The 23,930-nt window shown below is 46.3% G+C and overlaps 1 protein-coding gene and 1 long non-coding RNA gene across 12 annotated transcripts in view; one reads left to right on the top strand and one right to left on the bottom strand.

Annotated features, from left to right (window-relative positions):
• The window catches only part of CNOT10 (CCR4-NOT transcription complex subunit 10), a 77,726-nt gene extending 75,051 nt beyond the window's left edge, over positions 1-2,675 (top strand). For all 10 annotated transcript variants that reach the window (XR_011426996.1, XR_011426995.1, XR_011426994.1 and 7 more), the window contains 2 exons: positions 1,185-1,260; positions 2,235-2,675. Coding sequence is in view for 6 of the 10 variants with exons in the window: in XM_070238063.1 (XP_070094164.1) it covers positions 1,185-1,260; positions 2,235-2,386 (228 nt within the window). In the remaining 4 variants the exon portion in view is untranslated. The remainder of the gene's footprint in view (positions 1-1,184; positions 1,261-2,234) is intronic.
• Positions 561-22,221, bottom strand: LOC111768390 (uncharacterized). Of its 2 annotated transcripts, none has more exons than XR_011426997.1 (3): positions 21,982-22,221; positions 5,057-5,213; positions 561-923 (listed from the first exon to the last, which is right to left on the bottom strand). It is a non-coding gene; the product is annotated as an uncharacterized lncRNA (long non-coding RNA). The 2 variants fall into 2 exon arrangements; XR_002800731.2 differs by lacking the exon at positions 561-923 and adding an exon at positions 966-4,512.
• Between the last annotated feature and the right edge of the window lie 1,709 nt (positions 22,222-23,930).

Below are 23,930 nucleotides of genomic sequence, written 5' to 3'. Positions count from 1 at the left end.
TTTCTTGTCCCCCAGACGCGTCCCACATACACACCTCAGCCTGCAATGCCATTTCTCCCCATTTTCTGCCTATCAGATGTCTTCCCTGCGAGAACCAAGGTGGGCTTCCCTTGCCCCAAAGCGCTGCATTTGAAAGAAACCCTTCTTTCTCTCTTCATGTTCACAGTACCTTCACTTTCCTCTCTCCCAGGCATTTAGGGAGATTTGTTTGGATTATTGTTAGTTATTTGCCTGCTTGTTTATTATGAGGGTGAGTCTCTGTCTTACCCTCACACCCCCACCTCTGGTCAATAAGTATTTGTAGAAGTACACTTTCTAATTAGATTGAGAGAAGAAGAAAGCAGCCTGGAAACATGAGCACCTGAAACTGGCTGGGGAACTGAGTTGATAGTAGGGTGAGGGAGAGGCTGCAGCCCAGAGAGGCCTGGACTGAGGAAATAAACCTGAATCTCAGCACCCTCGACCAGAGCGGTCCAGGCTTCCTTTTCTCGGGATTAGACCAGAGAGAAACTGCTGGCTGATGATGTGGCTCTCAGATACTAGGAGAGGACAGCAGGTTACATAAACAAATAAATTATTTTATTTGACTAAATTGTACTGTTTCAGTCCTTAAGAATGGGGACATTGAACATGCTTAGTGGTACATTTTTTTCTATATTACCAACCTTTTAAGCTTGAATTTTTATTGCTAACATTGGGAACTTGCAGCTTAAAATACAGAGTTGTTGCTTAGGAAAACAAATGGGCATGCACATTTTAACGTAAGTGCAACTGTGTCTGTGGTGAGGAGCCACCGGCCAACGTGGATAGATGACTGGAGTCTGGAATCGGGAGGTCTGGTCACCCATCTCAACACCAGATGTAGCCAGGAGGAGAGGAAGCACCCAAAGCAGATGAAACCAAAAGGCAAGAAAAGCTTTCCCCTGTTAAGAACCCGTTATGGATTAGGCAAGGGAAAATAAATATTTAACTAAAAATTACATCTAGTTTAATTGGAAGAGATCAAGACAAAGGCAACTGAGGCCATCAGAGCAGAACCATAGTCGTCCCTAGGAGGTCGTGTGGGAATGAGCTTGAAAAGTTTGTCGACTTATCATTGGTAGGCTCTTTCTTTTTGGAATTACTTGGAGTTTGTATCTTAAGCTCTTGGTTTTTCATGGGTGTCTTTTTTGTTTTGAGCAAAGGCGGCTTCAATGATCCATCCTAAAGAAGTGCCCCCAGAAGCCATCTTACTGGCAGTCTACCTTGAACTGCAAAATGGTAAGTAATTCTTCTCTAGTTAGGACCGTATTCCTTCAAAGAGCCAAAGATTTTTGGTGTCTGCTTTTTCTCTTAGAAATTGAAACTTTGCTTTCTTTGAAGATATTACCCATCAAGTTCTTCTAAACAAAAATGTAACCAGGTAGTTTTTGTTATCTTAGAAATTCCTGCTTCTTGCAAGTTAAGCATATATCCTTTTATCTGTGAAAATTCAGAACAGCCTAACTTCTGACACTTAATTATAATTAATCCCTACTAATTAACCTTTCTCTTGGGCAGCCAAATGACTCTAATTGAGAACATGAGTCAGCATGCCAGTTGCTCTGAGCTGTACACTGTAGTATTCTGAACAAGTGTCATTAATGAGTTTTACAGTAAGCCAGTTCTTGCTGAGAGTTATTTATCCAAACCTAAATCCAGATCATGCCTCTGGGGCGTATACAGCCTCCAGGATGTGACTTACTAGAAGAGAGGCTACGGGCCCTACGTGAGAGCGAGCATGAAGTAGAAGAGAGATGTGAAGGGGAGAAATGAGAAGAGACAGAAACATGAAGAGTTCTAAGTCATAGCTCTGTTGATCATGGGAATCCCTACAAGGCTGTCTTCTTTTTATAGCTGAAGAAGGGCCTCGCACCCAGCAGGCCTTGGCCTCCTGAAGGGCATGATTAGGGTTAATCCATGGTCCTAGATCCCCTCTTCTGTGCAGTCTGCCTGTAGGCAAGCTCTCAACCTGAGCTATATCTTAGAATCGCTGGGGAGCTTTTAAAAATCCCGTTACCCGAGTCACACCCTAGACATCTTGGATCAGAATTTCTGGGCGTGGGACAGAAGCATTCTGTGATTCCAGTGTGTAGCAAAGTTGCAGACCACTGCTCCTCTCGATCCTCTTCTACCTCCCTTGCAGAATTCTGATGGCTTGCCTTGTATATGCTGGTATTGTCATGTGCTTTTTTTAATGAGAAGTGTTTTTATAGGTAATACCCAGCTGGCCTTACAGATCATCAAAAGGAATCAGCTGCTCCCTGCAGTGAAAACACTCTCTGAAATGAGAAAGAAGCCAGTGTTTCAGCCTGTCCACCCGATCCAGCCCATCCAAATGCCACCTTTCACTGTACAGAGAAAGTGATATTTTGCTCTTTGAAAACTGTTACCTGAGACCCAGGGGAGTATTTATGGGCCTTTTTAGTTGTATCACAGCAAAATGAATAAAAGACAGATGGTAAAGGGTGCTAGTTTTGAAGACACAATTTTGAAATGATTCTAACCCCTGATTTCTTTGCCAAAATCTTACTTAAAATTAAGGAATCACAAACTCATTTTCATCAATTTTTCTTTGATCTTTGCTAGACTATTAATTTTGAGCCATTGTGTGATGTATCTGTGTCATAGGCAATTAAAACATGGTCTTATCAGAACAGTCTTGTATAATATAGTTTGTCTTTCTTGCAACTGTTAGAGTATTTTGACATCTGAGATTTAGTGTTAAAGTTTTAAAAATTGAGAGAGCAACCTCAGCAATAGATGAGTAGCCAGTCCAGAAGCTGACCCAGGGGCAAAGGGGAGGAGACGTTGATGTGTTTTATGCCTAGTTATGACTAAAAGGACCAGAAAATGTGTAATAAAACCCATAGGGCTAGTAAAATTGGGTTAAGGAGAGATGACTGATCTGATAGGAGTCGTTTGCTTAAAAATCACAAATGAAGACAAACAGGGTTCAGAGCACTGGTCTTGTTCACCCTCCTACACCCTCAGGCAGAAACCCTGGTTCTGGAGTCTGTTAGCAGGGAGTTCAAGGTTCACTGCTAACCCCTTCGCAAATGCAAACAAAAATTTAAAAGCTTTTTTCCAAGAGACAGGGATGTGTTATGGTATTGACATGGCCAAAATTTGTCCATATGGTTGATTGCTAACTTTAGGAAAGAAAGAAACATAGTACAGACTTGCTTTAGAAAAATTGGGTGACCTCCTAGTTACGATCATGCTTGGTAGATTGATCAAAGCTTGCCTGTTAGGAGTATCCCCTTGCTGTCTCCATCTCTTCACTTCCCTAATTTGGAGACCAAGTTCAGACAGGTAAGTGTAACACACCCGCATCTATGAATCTATGTGGTTCCTCAGTTTCACAGCTAGAGAGGTGAGTGTTTGGATAAGCATGTGATTTATCTGAAGCTTCATCTGAATTATTCTGTTGCTGAAGTCAGAGTTTAGATAGGGCTATCTACCAGAACCGAGTGTTTGTGATGTAACTAGGCATTGCCCATAAATGACTCAGAGAAGGGGGAATATCTTGCTCCACTTAAACATGGGATGGATGTGCACAGGGACTCTCTAGCTCTTTTGTCACACTGCAGTTGTTTTATGCCCAGAGTAGATTCTTTCCAGATGGATACAGAAAACAGAGGTCAGGGGCCAGCTCAGTGGTGCAGCGGTTAAGTTTGCACATTCCACTTTGGCAGCCCAGGGTTCAGATCCTGGGTGTGAACATGGCACCACTCATCAAGCCATGCTGTGGCAGGCGTCCCACATATAAAGTAGAGGAAGATGGGCATGGATATTAGCTCAGGGCCAGTCTTCCTCAGCAAAAAGAGTAGGCTTGGCAGCAGATGTTAGCTCAGGGCTGATCTTCCTCAAAAAAACAAAAAAAAAAAGCAGAGGTGGCCTAGCTTCTTTCCTTGGGCCTCTCTGAGAAGAGGGAAGGACCCATAAGCTGTACTGGTCTTGGTTCAAGTCTGCAGCCTCTGCTTTCCCAAGCCCCAGACAAGCCAGGAGCACTGTGGGACCCACTCATATGCTGCAGGATGGTGGCAGAGTTTCTTAGCCTGGGCATTTTCTGGGGACTGAGTCCACAGACCTCATAAGTTGCTGGGACCCCACAGGGTCTTGGTAGTGTGAAGTAGGAGGCCTGTAATTGTAGTCTGGGACAGTCCGTCTTTGGAGAAGTCTCAGGAAATTAGGACTTTCCTTGCTTGCTGGTTGGTTTATGGGAAAGCAGGAATAGGAGTGAGGCAGCTCAGGCCCCAGGTTGCTGTGTTAAATAAGAGTACATTTGGCTGCAAGTAGCAAAAAATGGACCCATGATTCAAACAGAGATTGTTTTTCTCTCACTTGAGAAGGAAGTATGTAGGCAACTGCTGCCCTTGGTTCTAGTGCTCACTGATGCCATCAGGGACTCGGCTCTGTTTTCCATACCATTATCCTCAGCATTGGGCTTTTGTCCCCATGGTCACAGGATATTCCAGTGTTACATCTGCACTGAAGGCAAGAAGAAGAGGGCAAAGGCAGCTGATCTTGATAGGGGACTATCAGGAACAAAGCTTCCCCAGAAGACCCCAGCAGACCTCAGCTTGCATCTCCTTTTTCAGATCAAGTCATGTAGCTATCCTGAGGGGCAGGGAAGGCTGGCAAAGAAGTTACATCACTAACAGTGTCTGCTGCCGTTGCTGGGATGGCCCTGCACGTCTTAATAGGAGGCCAGTTAAGTGTTTTCCCAGCCTGAGAACTATATCCAGTGCCTTGTTGTCAAACTCACATTCCAGCAGCCCAGCTTTGCATTCCACAGCCCACCCGTGGCAGACCCCGCACATTAACCGGAAGGTCCTCACCTCCGTGACTGTTTGTACTGGATGCATCAGCCAGGAAGGCTTCTTCCCACCTCTTTTTCCTGCCCGTTTGTTAACACCACCTCAGCTAACTGAAATAATCCTAACTATGCTAAAAGATTTTAAATGCTACTTCCTTGAGGTTTTTCCTAGCTATCCCCAATTTCTTCCCCCTTCTTGTCTCTTCTGATACATACCTTTTCTTCTGTGGTATATGGTTTTCTGTAGTTTAACAGGTATGGGTGTTATAGGCGTCAGCCTCAAAGGATGGCATCTTATTTGCTGGGGTTGTGAATTCTGAGAAGAGCCCCATTAGCTCCAGTTGAAGCTCCGCCACCTGTTCAGCTGCAACATCTGCAAAACGGAGCAAAATACCTCATGGATCCCTTCATAGACCCAGTGAGAATGTGGCTGCAGCTGTCCCCAGAATTGCAAGGCATGAACCCTCAGAAGAGCTGGAGTAGCCTTCCATTTTGCCCCTTGGCCCTTATCCCATGGGATGGCCCCCTGCAGAGCTTTCCTCCAGCCCCGTCCTGATGGGCGTCTAGGCCCAGCAGCCTCAAGTGGCCTTTCCTGATCCACTTCCAGCAGCCTGCACGTGGATACAGCTCCCGCTCCACCACCTCTTTCACGACAGCCTGCCACCCTTTGATAACAACATGCCCTGATATTTCCACCGCTCAGCGTCCATTATCTGACTGGTTAGCCAGGAGCACTGCCCCTTACTCAACCCAAGTGACTTTGAGCAAATGACTTGATCTCTCTTGAGGTCTTCTGACCGGTTTGCAAAATGAGGGTACCTTTCCTCAGGGCCCAATGTAAGGATTAAAGTAAGATGATGAATGCAGAGTGCCCCGGTAGACATTTAATGCAGGTGAGTTCACTTAGCCCTCCTGTTGCTGAAAGGCCCGCTCAGCCCAGTCACCCTCTCCACTGGCTTTGTCTCACTGTTAGCTCGCTCTCCCCCCCCCCATCCATGCCCCTTCTTGGAAGCCACCTGGAGAAAAGTGATGACATCATGGACCCTCTAGCCAGACTCTTTGACTTCAAATCTTGGTTCTCCCACTGGGACAAGCTTGGTCTGGGACAAGTTGTTTTGCTTCTTTGTGCCTCAGTTTCTTCACCTATTAAATGAGGATGCTGAGAGTACCCACCTCATAGGGTGGGATGAGGTTTAAGGACCTGGTCATTGTTACTATTGCTGGATGTGCCTTGAACTCTGCATGTTCACAAGGGAGCTCCATCGTTTTCACTGTGTTCTCTAAAGGCTGTCAAAGCAGAGGCCGTTCCCTGCACCCTGACACCGTGGAGGCCGCACTGTGGGTGGGTGGTGGGGAGCAGCGACTCCTTGAGGGGAATTACTACCTCCTTCCCTTTGGATTTTTTTTTTTCCTTTTTCTCCCCAAAGCCCACCGGTACATAGCTGTGTATTTTTAGTTGTGGGTCCTTCTACTTGTGGCACGTGGGACACCACCTCAGCATGCCTTGATGAGCGGTGCCGTGTCTGCACCCAGGATCTGAACCGGCAAAACCCCGGGCCACTGCAGCAGAGCGCACGAACCTAACCACTCGGCCACAGGGCCGGCCCCTCTACCTCCTTCCCTTTGGAAGTGACAGTGTCTGGTGCACAGGAGTTCAGTAAATACTGGCATCTTATGTTGTCATCCCATTCTCACCTACCTCGCCCAAGCCCTTACCCTGTGATGACAAGATGTCGCAAACCTCCCTGCCCCAGGTGCCTTCTCCCACCCTATCCTCACCGTGGCCTGTGACTGCCTGCAGCGCAGCTCTGGCTCCTGCCCAGGGGTTCCTTCAGGAAGACCATCAAGGTCTCTTCACGGTAACTGCTCTTCTTTCCCGACTTAGCTTCTATCCATCCCTGCTCCCTCCCCGCGGCGCCCCATTACACCACATGTGTTATCCAAACCGCCATCTCCCAAAAGGAGTCACCATTTCCCACCCCCAGGGCGTTGCTTCCGTTTCCTCCACTCCCTGGAACTTTCTCACTTCCAGTTTCACGCTTTCCACATCCTAGCCATCTTACACTGCCTCTCTGTGTCCCTAACCTCCAAGGAGATGCTTCATTCATTCCACGCATGCTTACCGAGGGCATGTGCTGGGCTGGTGGGCTCTTTTGTTGAGCCCAGTGATAACTTGGCAAATCTGCAGGCACAGAGTATGTTCTGCTCTTTGTCAACTATTTTCTTCTTTCTTCCCCTTCCTGGATTACAAGTACGTACTTTGAAGCAGGGCTGTGCATTATACAGTGTGTGGATTGTTCTAGATGAACAATAAAGTCTGCTGAACAGAATTTTTGGTGATGTTTCCTTTCTTGGCCTGGCAATGTCAGAGGACATACTTCTTTCAAGGTGGGGATGACCTATTAACATAATCCCAAGGTTCACAGGGCCTCAGCATCCTTGACCCTCTGAGCCTTATCGAGGGAGAGTTAAATAGTGGCCCAGGATGGGTGGGGTACTGGTCAAACTCAGCTGGCCCAGCCTCAAGTAACGAAACCCAACATACACAAAGCAAGCAGTTTACACGTTCAGCTTGCCTTCCTCCCTGCGAAGAACAGGGCAGAAATGCAGGCTCTGGGGTAGGAGTCCGGGGTGCCACGGGAGGAGGCAGGGAAGTTCATTAGCCCCCTCATTTGGGGCAAAGGGGATCCGTGTGGTGACAAACAATTGTCCTGGAGGATTTAGGAGGATTTGGCCAAGTGTTCCTGTGGGCCCCAAGCCGCCTCCTAATCCCGTCCACATTTCAGACTACTTAGGATCGCATTAAATGTCAAAGCCGGCGTTTAGGGAAATATCTACATTTCGTATGCATCGCCCGGGTCAAAAGAAAAGCTGAAACGAACCTTCGAGCATTTGGCGCGAGAGGCGCTCTGTGTGGTCCGGAGTGTGAATGGCAAGGGGGGGGGCGGCGCCCTCGCGGCCTCCCCGCCCAGGAATGCGGGCTTTTCACATGTAGAAAATGCTAATGCTTTGTTCCAGCCTCGGCTTCCCGGAGGCGCGGAGGCGCCCGGCCGGATTGTCACAGCTGCATTTGCATGTGAGCGGCCCCTTGTCCCCATCCCCACCCCCAACTCTCCCCTCCCCCCAGCACAGCTTTGCTGGCGACTTGTGGGACTGTTGGAAAGGACGCCTGCAACTGTCTTCTGCCATCATTTAATCCCTAGCAAAGCCACAGGTAGCTATTCTGGAACTTTCTGAATGAGTATCCTTTCCCCTGAGGCACCAGGCAGGTGATTTTTTTTTTTACTCCAATTTACACTTTAGATTATTTTATTTGAAAGAACTTACTCTTTCGGGGAAGATCAAGGCGTGGATGAACCATCCTCCAGTCCAGTTTCACATTTACGTTCTTGTGGCGAGAACCGTGCGTTTGATGTGACACTTTGCAGGGGCTCCAAACCAACCATTACGTGGCTCATCCTGAGAGGAACCGAGAGACCGCCCGTGGAGGAGGGGCTGGGGGGTTTTAAGCACATTTTTACTGAAAAGGGCCCTCGGCGCAAAGGGTTAAGAGGCGGCCCGAGGCGCCACGGCAAAGGCGCACGGAGCGCAGACGCGCGGGCTGAAGGCGGCGGTCCTGGCAGCCCGGGCAGCGCCGAGCGGACTTCCCCGCGGGCGCCGCGCGTGGGCCTCGGGGCCCAGAGCGCCACCTACCGGCGGCCTGGTCGGCTCGGCGAGCGAGCCCCGCAAACGCGGGGACTGTCAAGCCCCGAGGACCCCTTCCGCCCGGCGAGGCTCCGCGGTCCCGGCTCGGACAGCCACCCCCCAGCCCGCCCAGGGGCGCCGCGCGCCGGGACCGAGCGATTCCCAGGGCTGCGCCCTAGACAGGGGGAGCCGGCCCGCCAAGCGCGCTCGGCTTCCTTCAGGGACGACCGTGCTTATTTGAGTCTTTCCTTTTCTGTTCATTATTTGCTTATGTTTATTTAGTTGTATTTATTTTACTTTACTTATTTCCTTCTATTTGGTTTTTATTTATTTTATTCCACTTCGTTTTTATTTCATTTCATATTTTATTTTACTAATTGTATTTAATTTCGTTTATTTTGTTTTCATTTTCACTTTATTATTTACTTTTCATTTTATCTCATCATTTACTTATTTCATTGTATTTATTTTGTTTAACTTTATTTTTACCTTATTTGTAGGTGAAGGGAAAAGGTGGGTACCTTTTTCACCCTATTCTGAGGCTTATGTTTGTTCCTGCCTCTGAGTTTTGAGAAGCAGTGAAGACAAATATTATTTTAGCTAACTATTCAGGGTGTCTGTCTCATCTCCACAACTAAATTGGAAGCACCTAAAAAGTAAGGGACAAGGTGTGAAGTCGTAATTGGGCCAGGGAAATGGGTTAATTGACTGGGAGGCATTAATATTTCTCCTGTGCTGACACAGTGTAAAACACTCGTTGCATGTCCCGTCAATGAGATTTTTAAACTCCATCAAGGCACCTGCTTTGGGCCAGAAAGACACATTGCCAGGCATCCAGGGCGGAAGTCAAGCTGAGAGCAGAGTCCCAAGCCCAGAGCTCCAGGCCAAACTGAGCGTGGAGACCAGGACCCAGGAATTGGAACAGGCGTCATGGAGGAAGCGTCCTTTCAGGTGTGCAGACAGGGAAGGGGACCGCTGCAGGTGACTTGATGACAGGGGACATGTTCCTGATAAATACAACTAGGAAAGAAAGTGTCTCTGTCACACTGCAGACAGCCTTAGGTGCTGGCGGGAGAGAAGCCTATGATTTAAGGAAGGCAAGGGGTCCTTGGCCAGGGAAGTCTCAGTTCTCAGACCCTGCGGTTCTGGGGGTTCCATGGAGGGCCTTAGCGTTTGTGGCTCCCCTGAAAGTCCGTGTACAACATGGTGTGTGTCTGTGTTATTTGGGGGAAGGGGAGAATGAGTCTATTTGTTTCCTACCAGTTCTCTAGAAAGTGCTATGAATTGCATTTCTGAACTTTCACCTTATCTTCCTCAACCTTTTATTTTGAAAAATATTAAACATATAGCAAAGATGAAAAAGTGGTTTAACGTACACCTTTATGCCCTAGATTCACCAGTTAACACTTTGCCAACGTTCACTTTAGTGTGCGCCCTCTGCCTCTCACGCACACAGACACCTCTCTCTCATCAATCTCTCTCTGCACTTTTTTTTCAAACGAACTTTGAGAGTAAGGTGCAGACACGACTCGATGATTCTTCGCCTCTGAATGCTTCAGCCTGTCTCTCTAAGACCAAGGCTTTTCTCTACATAACCGCAACAATTGTAACTCCCAGGAAATTTAACATTGGTAGAATAATTTTATTTAATAATTCGCAGTCTATATTTAAATTTCCTCGGTTGCCCCCAGATGCCCTTTCTTGCTGTTTTTCCCCTTGGTCCAGGAGCCGCTTCAGGATCCCGCGTTGCGTGTGGTTGTCGTCACTCTCCTTCAGAGCATCCCCAGCCTTTCTGGGCACTCACACATTGATCGTTTTGAGGGCTCCAGGCCAGTGGTCTTAGAGAAGTTTCCTCTGCTTGGATTTATCTGATTATTTCTTGATACCGTTCATGCGTTTTTACGGGGAGAAGGCCCATTGTTTTCATTCATGACACCCCCTTCTCCAAGCTGAAAGACACCTCCTCAGAAGCTACAACTGTGGTTTCTTAAAAAGTTTTCTTCTCAGGGGCTGGCCTAGTGGTGCAGCAGTTAAGTTCGCACATTCTGCTTCTCGGTGGCCTCGATCGCAGGTTCGGATCCCGGGTGTGGACATGGCACCGCTTGGCAAAAGCCATGCTGTGGTAGGCATCCCACATATAAAGTAGGGGAAGACGGGCATGGATGTCAGCTCAGGGCCGGTCTTCCTCAGCAAAAAGAGGAGGATTGGCAGTAGTTAGCTCAGGGCTCATCTTCCTCAAAAAAAAAAAAAAGTTTTCTTCTCTGGCTTCCCTGTCTGTTTAGATTTCCCCACCCCTGTCCCCATACCACTCTCAAAACAACCCAGTAAGGAAAGCACCAAGACATCCAAATTTCCCTTTCTAAAAAAGGCCCATCCTGGTGGCGCAGCAGTTAAGTCTGCACATATGGCTTCGGTGGCCCCGGGGTTCACCAGTTCGGTTCCTGGGTGTGTGGGCATGGCACCACTTGGCAAGCCATGCTGTGGCAGGTGTCCCACATATAAAGTAGAGGAATATGGGCAAGGATGTTAGCTCAGGGCCAGTCTTCCTCAGCAAAAAAAAAAAAGAGAGAGAGAGAGAGAATTGGCAGCAGATGTTAGCTCAGGGCTAATCTTCCTCAAAAAAAAAAGGCCCAGGGCCAGCCCTGATGACCTAGTGATTAAAGTTCAGCGCACTCCACTTTGGTGGCCCAGGTTCAGTTCCTGTGCTCAGAACCACACCCATGTCTGTCAGTAGCCAAGCTCACACAGAAGAACTAGACGGACTTACAGCTGTAGACACAACTATGTACTGGGGCTTTAGGGAGGGAAAAATAAATAATAAAAAGTAAATGGGGGCCAGCCCCATGGCATGATGGTTAAGCTCAGCACACTCCACTTTGGTGGCCTGGGTTCTTGGGTTCAGATCCCAGGTACGGACCTACACCACTTGTCAGCCACGCTGTGGTGGTGATCCACATATAAAGTGGAGGAAGATTGGCACAGATGTTAGCTCAGGGCTAATCTTCCTCAGCAAAAAAAATTAATTAAAAAGGCACATTTTTCAGATTGAGAGACTCAACTTTCTATTGCCGTTTAATTACTGTGGCTTTCTTTAGCACTGAACACTGGAAGGGGAGGATTCTGGGACACATGGGAAGTGCAGACCCAGGCGACAGCCAAAAATGCCCGTTGGAGGAAACCTGCTGGGACCAGGAGAGGTACCGCAGCGGTGGGCAGCGGTAAGCCGTGCTGCTCACACTTGGGCCCCATCTGGTGAAGTGCAGGGCGGACAGCAGTCCTGAGTGGGGATTAACCCATCTGCAGGTGGGGGAGACCTCTGGGGACCTGGAGATCACACAGGGCCCTATGAGTCTGGCGGGGGCAGGATGGGAGGGGGATGAAGAGAGGAGCCTCCTTCCAGTGCTTGGACCCGGGGCTCACGATGCCACAGTGGGTAGTTGGGCAAGCCTGCTTAGACAAGATTCCTGCTGTCCCCATGGGAAAGGGCTCCTCAGGAAGGGTGGGGCAGGCGACGGGCCCAGACACTGCCCGGGCATGACTCCCAGTAAGGTTCCCATCACTCAACCTGGGCAAAGATGATTTCCCTTCCACAAATTTTGGGAGGTATCCCACTTTGCTTTCTTTCTAATTTGTTTGTGATGCATCTACTTGTGTGCCCTTTCCACCTCCTCAATCTGTCCGGCTTCAGGGAAGGTAGGAAACACACAGACTCTGGAACCCAACTGCCCGGGTCCAAATCCCAGTTCTACTACTTCCTGTGTGACCTTGAGCGAGTTACCTCACCTCTCTGTGCTGCAGTTTCCTCATTTGTAAAATGCGATCATAATAATATGAACCTCATAGGCCTGTTACGAAGCTTAAATGAGTCATATTTGTAAAGCTCTGGAACATCCAGTCAACATATGTCAAAACAGAAGACCAATGTGATGTTTTCTGGAAAGTTAAGATAATCAAGATCTTTGTGGACCATATTATACAAAAAGTTAAGAAGTTAATAGCTCTGAAAATTTGCATAAAGAAAAAAAGTATTTTCCAAGTCTACAATAAGTTCAGCCCAGTTTTGAGGAGTTGTGTTGATTTTCTTCATTAAAGTGCCACATCTGAAATGTAAATAAGCTCTAGAACAGTGCCTGGCACCTAGTAAATACCAGATAGCTGAAGGTTAAATAAATTAAGTAAATACAGAGGCTGTTATCAATGCCATGTGGAAATCCTGAATCCAGCTCTCTCCTACAGTCTGGGAAAGGAAGAAAGATGGGTTCATGGGAAAGTCTTGGGTATTGGAATTAGACACCCCTGGATTCAAATCCCAGCTCTGTGACTTCCTGGCTGTGTGACTGCGAGCAGGTTGCTCGCCCTCTCTGGACCTCAGCTTCTACATCTGTAAAATGGGAGTACCGCTCACTTTGCAGCCAGTGTTACAGAGGCGTGCTTCCCTAGGGAATGCTGCGCAGTGTTCTAGCCTCCAGCCATTTTAGGAGTGGCTCCCTGAGTTTCTGATTTCTGCCTGTTAAAAGCAGTCTGCTCAGGGGTAAAGAGTAGGTGGAAAGGGGCCTCCTTTAGCCGGTCCCTCGTCTGGAGCCTCTGACTTTTCTAAGTCTTCTCTCCCAGAGAAGGAAATAGGCTTTTTCTTCCCTTCTAGCCTTTGATAAGAACACTGTGAAAAACCCAAAAGTGGCTTCAGGATGAGGAATCTGAGGTCACTAGCAGCCCCTCATTTGGCCTCTGTCAGCCCCTCAGAGGCCGCAAAAGTGGAGTGGCTGCTGGCTAGCCTGGCGTTTCTGTGATAATTGTCTTCTCCACTTAAGCCCAGAATGTTTTGTAGAACTCTGGGTCTGGATTGTGTTCTCTCTCTCATCCATCCGTCTATCCATCTATCCATCTATCTATCCATCTATCATCTATCTATCAACTTTAGCTGACATCCAGGCTAGGCTGCCCATGAAAATAGCAGGATTCTGGGAGGAAATGACAAGCTTGAGTCCCTCATCCACAGATTCATTCAGTAAAAGTCACACAACGAAAGGATTCAAGGTCCCTGGAAACCTGCCTGAACCACAGAAACAGCTAAGGATGCTGAGATTGAGGCCAGGATTCAGGAGAGAAAGTCTGGACTTTTCTTGGTGTAGTCCTGGGATAGGGAATTTCAACTGTGTTTAGCAATTCAGAAGAACTTTTAATCAAAATAAAAAGTTGTTTTTTTTTTTTAAATGAGAGTGAAGTTCTGAAAGAGTCAGGACAAATGAAGACCATGGAGCCAAGAGCAGGGCGGGCGACAGGGGCCCTGGGCCAGTGGTCTCGGGCCCACCCACAGAGTCAAAGGTGGGAGAATGCAGTTCGGGAGGGTGAGTCCATGGAGCCCGAGAAAGCTCCCGCCGTTGGTTTCCCTTCCTGGGCCATCTGGGTTTTCCTTTGCGGAGAAGGAAAAGGGGATTTTTTCATTACAATTCAAAATAGAGGTGTGTCTAGGGTGCTGCATACGTGGATTTTCCACCCTTCGAAATCCCGCTCTGCTTGAAAAAGGCCTAATTAGGTCCAGCGGCCCTAACTCGACCTGCACAGCCACTGTTTCTTTTTTTCAGAGGGTGATCCTTCTGAATTAAAATTCAATTAATCCAACTTTAAGGGCAAGAAAAACTATTTGTGAAAAATCATTAAACAGCACATAAAACCCTTTGAGGAGCAGTGAATCCTAGGAGAAGTACAGCCTGGCTTTTGTTAAGGGGCTTTGGGCCCAACGAGTTAACTTTTTTAAGGAATTTTAACAAGACAGTGGTCAAAGTGGAATTTGTTCATGTAGTTTATTTAAGGTTTTACAAGGCCTGCCAAGAGTCCCTCCCCTGAGTCTGGACGAGAAGAGAAGAGGGTTTGGTAACAACGTGGTGAGAGGTAAAATCTTAGGGGGCATTCTGAGACCTGCGAGGAAACAAAACTACTCGCCGGGACGCCTCAAAATGTCAGGGTCCTGACAGACAAAGGCGAGCTGGGGAGCCGTCCCAGATTAAGGGGACGGGAGAGACAGGACCACGGCAGGCAGCATGGGATCCTGCCCGGCGTCCTGGGAAGGGAGAAACAAATGTGCCCAGAAAGGACATTATTGCTACAACTGGTGAAATGTGAATACAGTCTGTGGATTAGATAATGGCATTGTATCAACGCTAAATTTCCTGATTTAGATAACTGTACTTTGGTTATATAAGATAATGTTTGTATTCTTAGGAAATGCCCAAGGAAGTGATTAGGAATAGAGGGGCAACGTATCCCCTCGAAAACGGTTCAGTAAAACAATTTTATATGTATATACATACACACACACAATACATATAATACATACATGTTATATACATTATGTATACGTAATATATACATATTAGATGTGCATGTAATATATGTGTTATGTACCCATAATATATAGATATTATGTATATATAATATATGCATATATTTGGGGGAGGTGAGTGATAATATCAAATGGGGGAAAATGTTAACATTTAGGGACTCTGGGTAAAGGATATATGGGACTTCTTTGTATTACTATTGTCATTTTTCCCTACACTTAAAATTATTTCAAAACGTGGGGCCGGCCCGGTGGCAGAGTGGTTAAGTTCGCATGTTCCCTTTTGGCAGCCTGGGGTTCGCCAGTTTGGATCCCAGGTGCAGACATGGCACCGCTTGGCAAACCATGCTATGGTAGGCGTCTCACATATACAGTAGAGGAAGATGGGCACAGGCGTTACCTCAGGGCCAGTCTTCCTCAGCAAAAACAGGAAAATTGGCAGCAGATGTTAGCTCAGGGCTAATCTTCCTCAAAAAAAAATTTTTCAAAATGCAAAGTAAACAAAAAGAAAAATAAGTAAAACTAAATGAAGGAACTTAAGAAGAGAAAAAAGCTAAAAAAAAAAAAAAGGTAGTATGTAGGGAAATAAAATGTTTGTGTCTGATGCCAACATTTGTTGGTTTCCTCCTGCCTGATAATGCCCTAAGATAGGTACCAACAGGCTGCACAAGAATGAGAACTCCCTCTAGGAGAAGCTCGTAACCAGACTGGGAAGACCTGAGGCATTTGCTTGCAATCACTGAAAACCCCTGGTCATCCATGCGTCCAGCAGCCAGCATGCAATGAAGGGTCACTGAGGCCACTAGTGCCCATACCAGAGTTTGTGACTCAGCCCCTGCCTCCAAGGCGCTGGCAGTTTTCTGTGGGAGACAGATATGTATAAAATTACTGTAGTGTGGTTTGACGGGAACCAAGATGACAGCACAAAGGTGGGAGTTTTTGTCTCAGTCTGGGGAGGGAACCTACCAAAAGTGACTTACTCCCCAGATGGGACACTTGGAGGGGTTTCGAAGGCTGAGTAGAAGTTTTGCAGTAAAAGGGAGTTGTAAGCAATGGTAGAGGGGCCAGTCCGCCAAAGCACAGAGGGAGAAGGCAGTATGCAAGTATTGGGCAATATTTCAGCAAGTGCACATTGAGCAAAGGTTCAACAGGTGAGTCATTGCTAAAAAGCTTAGAGGAGGCCGGGTTTTCTGAGCTGGGATTTGAAGAGGAGATTGCCACGGATGCATGAAACCATGTACTACACACAGACGGAGGGAATGTCTGGTACAAAAGCACAGAGGTCAGGAATGAGCAAATCCCAAGGTGAGGGGCTGGTAAACACCCTGGAGCCTGGGAGTCTGCACAGGGTGGGGTAGTGCAAGGTGTTTGCCTCTCACCTGAGCCTGTACGCTTTCACGTAAGTCCTCAGCCACAGTCTCACGGCCAGGGGCAACGCAAGAAAACAGAAATGACTGTACATATTTACGACAGAGGGATTTAACGGAGAGATTTGGTTGGACAGGTGATGGAATCCAGAGGTCAGCTAGAGCAGGAAGCTGCTGCCACTCCTCGGCTGGAGGGTCAAAGGAAGGGATGATGTTACCAGAACCCAGAGGTCACCTGCTGGAAGCTGAAACCACAACAGGCCTGGAGCTGGAGCCGTGGAAGAGATGCAGCCACGGCTGGAGACCGGAGTTGCTGCCCATGCCACAGAGAGAGGGGGAGAAATACCCTGGCTTTTCCTTTCTTCCCACTCTGTAATCAACTGCCAGCTCCTATTGGCCAAACCCAACCAGAAGCCAACTGCCTCAGGCACCTGAGAAGTGATACCAGCTGCAAGATTCAGCCCCTCTGTCATACAGCACAGAGCAGGGGAGGGCAAGGAACAGATCTGACGGCACACAGGCCGGGGAGCAGCCCAGTCAGGACTTCAGGAACTGTTTCCTGTCCTACATGTAAACTGCACAGTCCTGCTGGTACCAGTACCAGCATAAACTCATTCAATGTCCTAGCATTCTTCAGCTCGGAAAATGGCACCACCATTTACCCAACTGCTTAGGCCAAAAACTTGGGAGTTACTCCCATGCCTACCTCTTGACTTTTATCTTTCTCTCATTCAACCCATCAGCAAATCTTACTGGCTCTTCTTTCTATTTCTTCTTTTTTTTTTTTTTTAAGATTGGCACCTGAGCTAACAACTGTTGCCAAGCTTCTTTTTTTTTTTTTTTCTGCTTTATCTTCCCAAACCACCCTGTACATAGTTGTATATCTTAGTTGCAGGTCCTTCTAGTTGTGGGATGTGGGACGCCGCCTCAATGTAGCCTGATGAGCAGTGCCATGTCCGCGCCCAGGATCCGAACCCTGGGCCTCCGAAGTGGAGCGCGCAAACTTAACCACTCGGCCACGGAGCCGGCCCCTTTCTATTTCTTTCTTTTCTTTCTTTCTTTCTTTCTTCCTTCCTTCCTTCCTTCCTTCCTTCCTTCCTTCCTACCTCCCTCCCTTCCTTCCTTTCTTCTCTCCCTTTCTTCCCTCCCTTTCTTTCTTCCCTTCCCTTCCTTCCTTTCTTCTTTCAAAATATCGTGTAGCCAAAGTAATCTTGAGAAAGAACAAAGCTGGAGGAAACATGCTCCCTGATTTCAAACTATATTACAAAGCTATAGTAATCAAAACAGTATGGGGCCAGCCCCGTGGCCGAATGGTTAAGTTAGCGTACTCTGCATCAGCGGCCCAAGGTTTCACCGGTTCGAATTCTGGGCGCAGACATGGCACCACTCATCAGGCCATGCTGAGGCAGCATCCCACATGCCACAACTAGAAGGACCCACAGCTAAGAATATACAACTACATACTGGGGGCTTTGGGGAGAAAAAAGGAAAAAATTTAAAAAATCTTAAAAAAAACCCAACAGTATGGTAGTGACATAAAAACAGACACATAGGGGCCAGCCCCGTGGCTGAGTGGTTAAGTTCACACACTCCATGTCGGCGGCCCAGGGTCTCACTGGTTCAGATCCTGGGTGTGGACATGGCACCACTCATCAGGCCATGCTGAGGTGGCATCCCACATAACACAGCCAGAAGGACCTACGACTGGAATATACAAATATGTACTAGGGCGGGGCTTTGGGGAGAAGAAGAAGAAGAAGGAAAAAAAAGAAGATTGGCAACAGATGTTAGCTCAGGGGCCGGTCTTTAAAAACAAACAAACAAACAAAAAAAACCAGATACATAGATCAGTAAAACACAATAGAGAACCCAGAAATAAACCCACACATGTATGATCAGTTAATTTACAAGAGTCCACCCTGGCGGTCCAGTGGTTAAGATTCAGTGCTCTCGCCACTGCAGCCTGGGTTCATTTTCAGGTCAGAGAACCACACCACCCATCTTTTGATTGTCCTACAGTGGCAGATGCATGTTGCTGTGATGCTGAAAGGTACACCACCAGTATTTCAAATACCAGCAAGGTCACCCATGGTGGACAGGTGTCAGCAGAGCTTCTAGATTAAGACAGACTAGGAAGAAGGACCTGGTCACCCACTTCCAAAAAGTTGGCCATGAATAGTAGCGGAGCATTCTCTGATACAGCGCCAGAAGGTGAGAGGATGACAAGAAAACCAGGCAGGGTTCCACTCTGCCAGACACAGGGTCACTAGGAGTCAGAACTGACTCCACAGCACTAACAACAACAAAATTTCCAACAAAGGATCCAAGGATATACCCTGAAGAAAGGACAGTTTCTTCAATAAATGATGTTGGGAAAACTGGACAGCCACATGCAAAGACTGAAACTGGACCACTATCTTACACTGTGCATAAAAATTAATGAAAATGGATTAAAGACTTGAATATAAGACCTGAAACCATAAAAGTCCTAGAAGAAAACGTAGGTGGTAAGCTCCTTGACATCGGTTTTTGAGATGATTTTTTGAATTTGACACCTAAAGCAAAGGCAATGAGCAGAAATAAACAAGCGGGACTACATCAAACTAAAAAGCTTCTGCACAGCAAAGGAAACCATCAACAAAATGAAAAGGCAACCTACTGATTGGAAGAAAATATTTGCAAATCATATATCTGATGAGGGGCTAATATCCAAAAAACATGAAGAACTCGTACAACTCAACAGCAACAGAGAAACAATCCAATTAAAAAATGGGTAGACAGGGGCCAGCCCAGGGCACAGTGGTTGGGTGCGCACATTCCGCTTCGGCAGGCCAGGGTTCACAGCTTTGGATCCTAGGTGTGGACATGGCACCACTTGGTGAACCATGCTGTGGTAGGTGTCCCACATATAAAGTGGAGGAAGATGTGCATGGATGTTGGCTCAGGGCCAGTCTTCCTCAGCAAAAAGAGGAGGATTGGCAGCAGATGTTAGTCAGGGCTAATCTTCCTAAAAAAAAAAAAAAGGCAGACAATCTGAATAGACATTTTTCTAAAGAAGACATACACATAGCCAATAGGTACGTGGAAAGATGCTCAACATCACTAATCATCAGGGAAATGCAAATCAAAACTACAATGAGACATTACCTCACACCTATTAGAATGGCTCTTACCAAAAAGAAAAAAAAGAAAGAAGTGTTGGCAAAGAAGTGGAGAAAAGGGAACCCTTGTGCAATCTAGTGGGAATGTAAATTGGTGCAGCCACTGTGGAAAACAGTATGGAGGGTCCTCAAAAATTTAAAAATAAAACTACCATATGATCCAGCAATTCCACTTCTACATATTTATCGGAACAATACGAAAACACTAATTCGAAAAGACATCTGCACTACCATGTTCATTGCAGCATTATTCACAACAGCCAAGACATGGAAACAACTTAGGTGTCCACTGATGGATGAACAGATAAAGAAATTGTGGCATATAGATATATGCAATGGAATATTATTCAGCCATAAAAAAGAATGAAGTCTTGCCATTTGCGACAACATGGACGGACCTTGAGAGCATTATGCTAAGTGAAATAAGTTAGACAGAAAAAGATAAATACCATAGGATCACTCTTATATCTGTGGAATCTACAAAAAAAACCCAACAGGGGCTGGCCCCGTGGCCGAGTGATTAAGTTCGTGTGCTCCGCTGCAGGCGGCCCAGTGTTTTGTTGGTTCCAATCCTGGGCGCGGACATGGCACTGCTCATCAAACCACGCTGAGGCAGCGTCCCACATGCCACAACTAGAAGGACCCGCAACGAAGAATATACAACTATGTACCGGGGGGCTTTGGGGAGAAAAAGGAAAAAATAAAAAATCTTTAAAAAAAAAAACCCAACAAAAACAAGCTCATAGATACAGAGAACAAATTGGCGGTTCTAAAGGGCAGGGGGTGGTGGGAGTAGGAGAAATAAGTGAACTGTTTTGTTCATTTGTTCAGTTTAAATAAATTGAATAAAATTAAAAAACCAGAAAACCCCCCAAATATAGTGTATTTCATCAATTTGAAGAGGCACAGTTTTTCATATGGTAATGTTTCTGAAATTGGGATTGATGGTGCAGAATATTAAACTGGTAGTGGTTTTTTAGTGGTGGGTAATAATGGTATATGCTCCAGTTATCCATTGCTGCCTAACAAACCACAGCAAAATTTAGTTGCATCAAAAGACCACCATTTTAGGGACTGGCCCCATGGCCAAGTAGTTAAGTTTGAGTGCTCTGCTTCAGTGGCCCAGAGTTCACTGGTTCAGATCCTGGGCGCAGACTTACACACCTCTCATCAAGCCATGCTGTGGCGGCGTCCCACATAGAAGAACTAGAATGTCCTAAAACTGTAATATTCAACTAGGTGCTGGGCTCTGGGGGAAAGAAAAGAAACAACAACAAAAACAACCACCATTTTACTATGCTCACAGGTTATGTGCATCTGGAATTCAGACAAGGCATGGCTTGTGTCAACTTCACAATGCCCGAAATCTCAGCTGGGAGACTTGAATGGCTGGGATGATTAGAAGAGTTTGAAGCTAGAATCATCTGGAGACGACTTCACTCAACCTGTCTGGTTCCTTGGTTGGGATGACATGAATAGTTGGGGCTCACTGGACATCTATCTATCATCTGTCTGTCTATTTGTCTATCTATCTATCTAATCATCTTTATATATTCTTGGGACTTCTTCACGTGGACTTTCCACACGGCCTCTCTATTATGGCAGCTCAGGGTTGCCAGGGCGAGTGTACCACTGAGCAAGGCAGAATTTGCATGTGTTTTATGACATCGTCTGAAGTCACATAGCATCGCTTCACTGTACTCTCTTGCTTGAAGCAGTCATAAGCCTGCCCAGATTCTAGCGGAAGACACACAGACCACCAACCTCTCCATAAAAGGAGTGTCAAAGAATTTGGGGCTCTGTTTTAGGATGGTCAGAGTGTATCTTACAATCAGTGGGGTCTTAGAGTCCATAAAATACAGTCTCTTGAACTCGACCACCCCTCACGACCTCCACTGCTACCACCCCGATCCAGGCCATAACCAGCATCCATCTGCCTCTGTGATTCCACTCTTTCCCCTCTAGCCACCCCCCACCATCTATTCTCTACACAGCCCAAATTATCCTTCTAAAACATTAATCAGGTCATGTGACTCCTTTACTCTTAACCCTCTATTGGCTTCCCATCACCCAGAACGAAATCCGAAGTTCTAACTTTGACTTATGAGGCCATACATAATTGGACTTCATTTCCAATCTTATTTTCCACCAGTTTCCTCCTCGTTCGTTGTGTTTTACAGCAGTGGCAACATTGCTGTTTCTCAAACAAGTCTCTCATATTCCCACTCCGGGGTCTTTCATTTGCGGTTCCCTCTGCCTGTTGCTCTCTTCTCCTAGATATCTACATGGCTAGATCCCTCACCTCATTCTGATCTCTGCTCAGATGTCACCTCCTCAGAGAGGCCTTCCTTGATCTCTCCATCTAAAACCTCACCCCACCCCCATCACTCTCTGTCCCTGGACCCAGCTTTGCTTGACAGCACTGATGAAGCCTATACACTCCAGTTTCATTTGTATGCACACTGTCTTTCTTCCCCTTCAAGGCAGTTATTATTTGGTTCACTCCTGCATTCCCAAAGCCTGGCACATAGGGGTGCTCAATAGATATTCATTGAGTGAATTCACCTATTGGCTCCTTCCTCACTGTATTACCTTTGGGAAATCACTCCTCTGGTCAGTTGGCAGGTAGGCTGGAGGCTGGCTGTTCCCACATGGTCTCACTCACATGTTCATTAGTTGGCCGGCTGTCAGTGGAGTGAAGGGGGAAACTGGATCACAAGTCTCTCATCCTCCAGCAGGTTGGCCCAGGTGGTCGCAGGAGTTCCAGCGCAGCAAGAGGGCAAGCTCCAAATGCTCAAACACTTTCAGGTTTCTGCTTAGGTCACATTTGCTACTGTCCCATTGGCCAACACAGATCACATGGCCATGCCAGTCATTGTGAGAGGACAGTACCAAAAGACATGATACAGGGAGGCAGGAACAACTAGAGGACTACTGCTACGACGATCTACCCCCACAGGTGAAAGCGTTCAATCTCAGGACGGAGTTAACAGCTAAAGTGCAATGGGGGCGGGAGGCGGCAAGGAGGAGAAATGACTTCTGACTCAGGGTTATGGAAAAGCAATGGACTTTGAGTCAGCCTTTAGAGGATAGGTGGCTTGAGATGGATGCAGATGGACAGTTAGGACATTTCAGATGACAGACAATCCAAGCATTTGCAGGGAAAAAGTATTAGTAGTAAGAATAATAACAGATCACTATCACTGTCTGAGCTTTACCATGTACTAGGCTCTGAGCTAAACGCTTTAAAAGCATTATCTCATTTAATCCTCATAATCATCCAGGAAGCTAGGATCTACTTTTATCCCAATTTTATAGAAAAGGAAAATAAGACCTAGAGAAATATTTTTTTAGCTACAACACCAAAAGCAAAATCCATAAAAGAATAAATTGAAAAACTGAACTTTGTCAGAACTTAAATTTCATTCAAAAGAGAAGGAAAACACAAGCTACTGAGAGAAAAATCTTTGCAAAGCGTGTATCTGGTAAAGTATTTATATCCAAAATATGTAAAGGACTCCCAAATAATAAGAAAACACTCAATAACAAGAAAACAAACAACTCATTAAAAAAAGGCAAAAGCTTTGGACAGACGCTTCACCAAAGAAGATCTGTGATTTGCAAATAAACACATGAGAAGAAGCTCAACATTATTAGACATTAGAGACAAGTAAATGAAGACCACAACGAGATATTACCATACACCTATTAGAATGGCTAAAACTAAATAAAAAACAAAACTGACCATACAAAGTGTTGGTGAGGATGCAGATGAGATTGAACTCTCATGTGCTTCTGGTGGAAATGTCAAATGGTACAACCACTATTTAAAAACATTTTGCTGTTCCTTGTAAAGTTCACATACACCTACCATAGGATCCAGCCATTCTACTCATAGGAATTTTCCCAAGAGAAAAGATATACTTGGGGCCAGCCTGGTGGCATAGTGATTAAGTTCACACACTGTGCTTCGGTGGCCCAGGGTTGGTGGGTTTGGATCCCAGGCAAGGACCTACACACCACTCATCAAGCCGTGCTGAGGCAGCATCCCACATACAAAAAATAGAGGAAGATTGGCACGGACGTTAGCTCAGGGCCAATCTTCCTCAAGCAAAAGCTTGGTGATAGATGGTAGCTCAGGGCCAATCTTCCTCACCAAAAAAAAAAAAAAAAAAAAAGGGATATACTTGTCCATACAAAGACTTGTATGTGAGTGTTCATAGCACCCTGATTTGCAATAGCCAAAACTTGAAAACAACCCAAATGACCATCAATAGGTGAACGGATAACATATACCCACATAATGGAAATACTACTCAGCAATAACAAGAAATGAATTACTCGTATGCACAGCAACATGGGTTAATATCAAAGTAGTTGTGCTGAACGAAAGAAGCCAGATCCACCCGCCTAAAAAAAACTATGTTCTTATGTACAAAAGAATACATATTATATGGTTCCATTTATATAAAACTCTAGAAGATGCAAACTAATCTATAGTGACAGAAAGTAGATCAGTTGTTGCCTGGGGAGGGGTTGAA

The sequence above is a fragment of the Equus caballus genome, chromosome 16 (assembly GCF_041296265.1).
Source record: "Equus caballus isolate H_3958 breed thoroughbred chromosome 16, TB-T2T, whole genome shotgun sequence".
Classification (NCBI taxonomy): Eukaryota; Metazoa; Chordata; class Mammalia; order Perissodactyla; family Equidae; genus Equus; species Equus caballus.
Note: the sequence above shows the minus strand (reverse complement) of the source record. Positions and strands in the feature narration are given on the sequence as shown.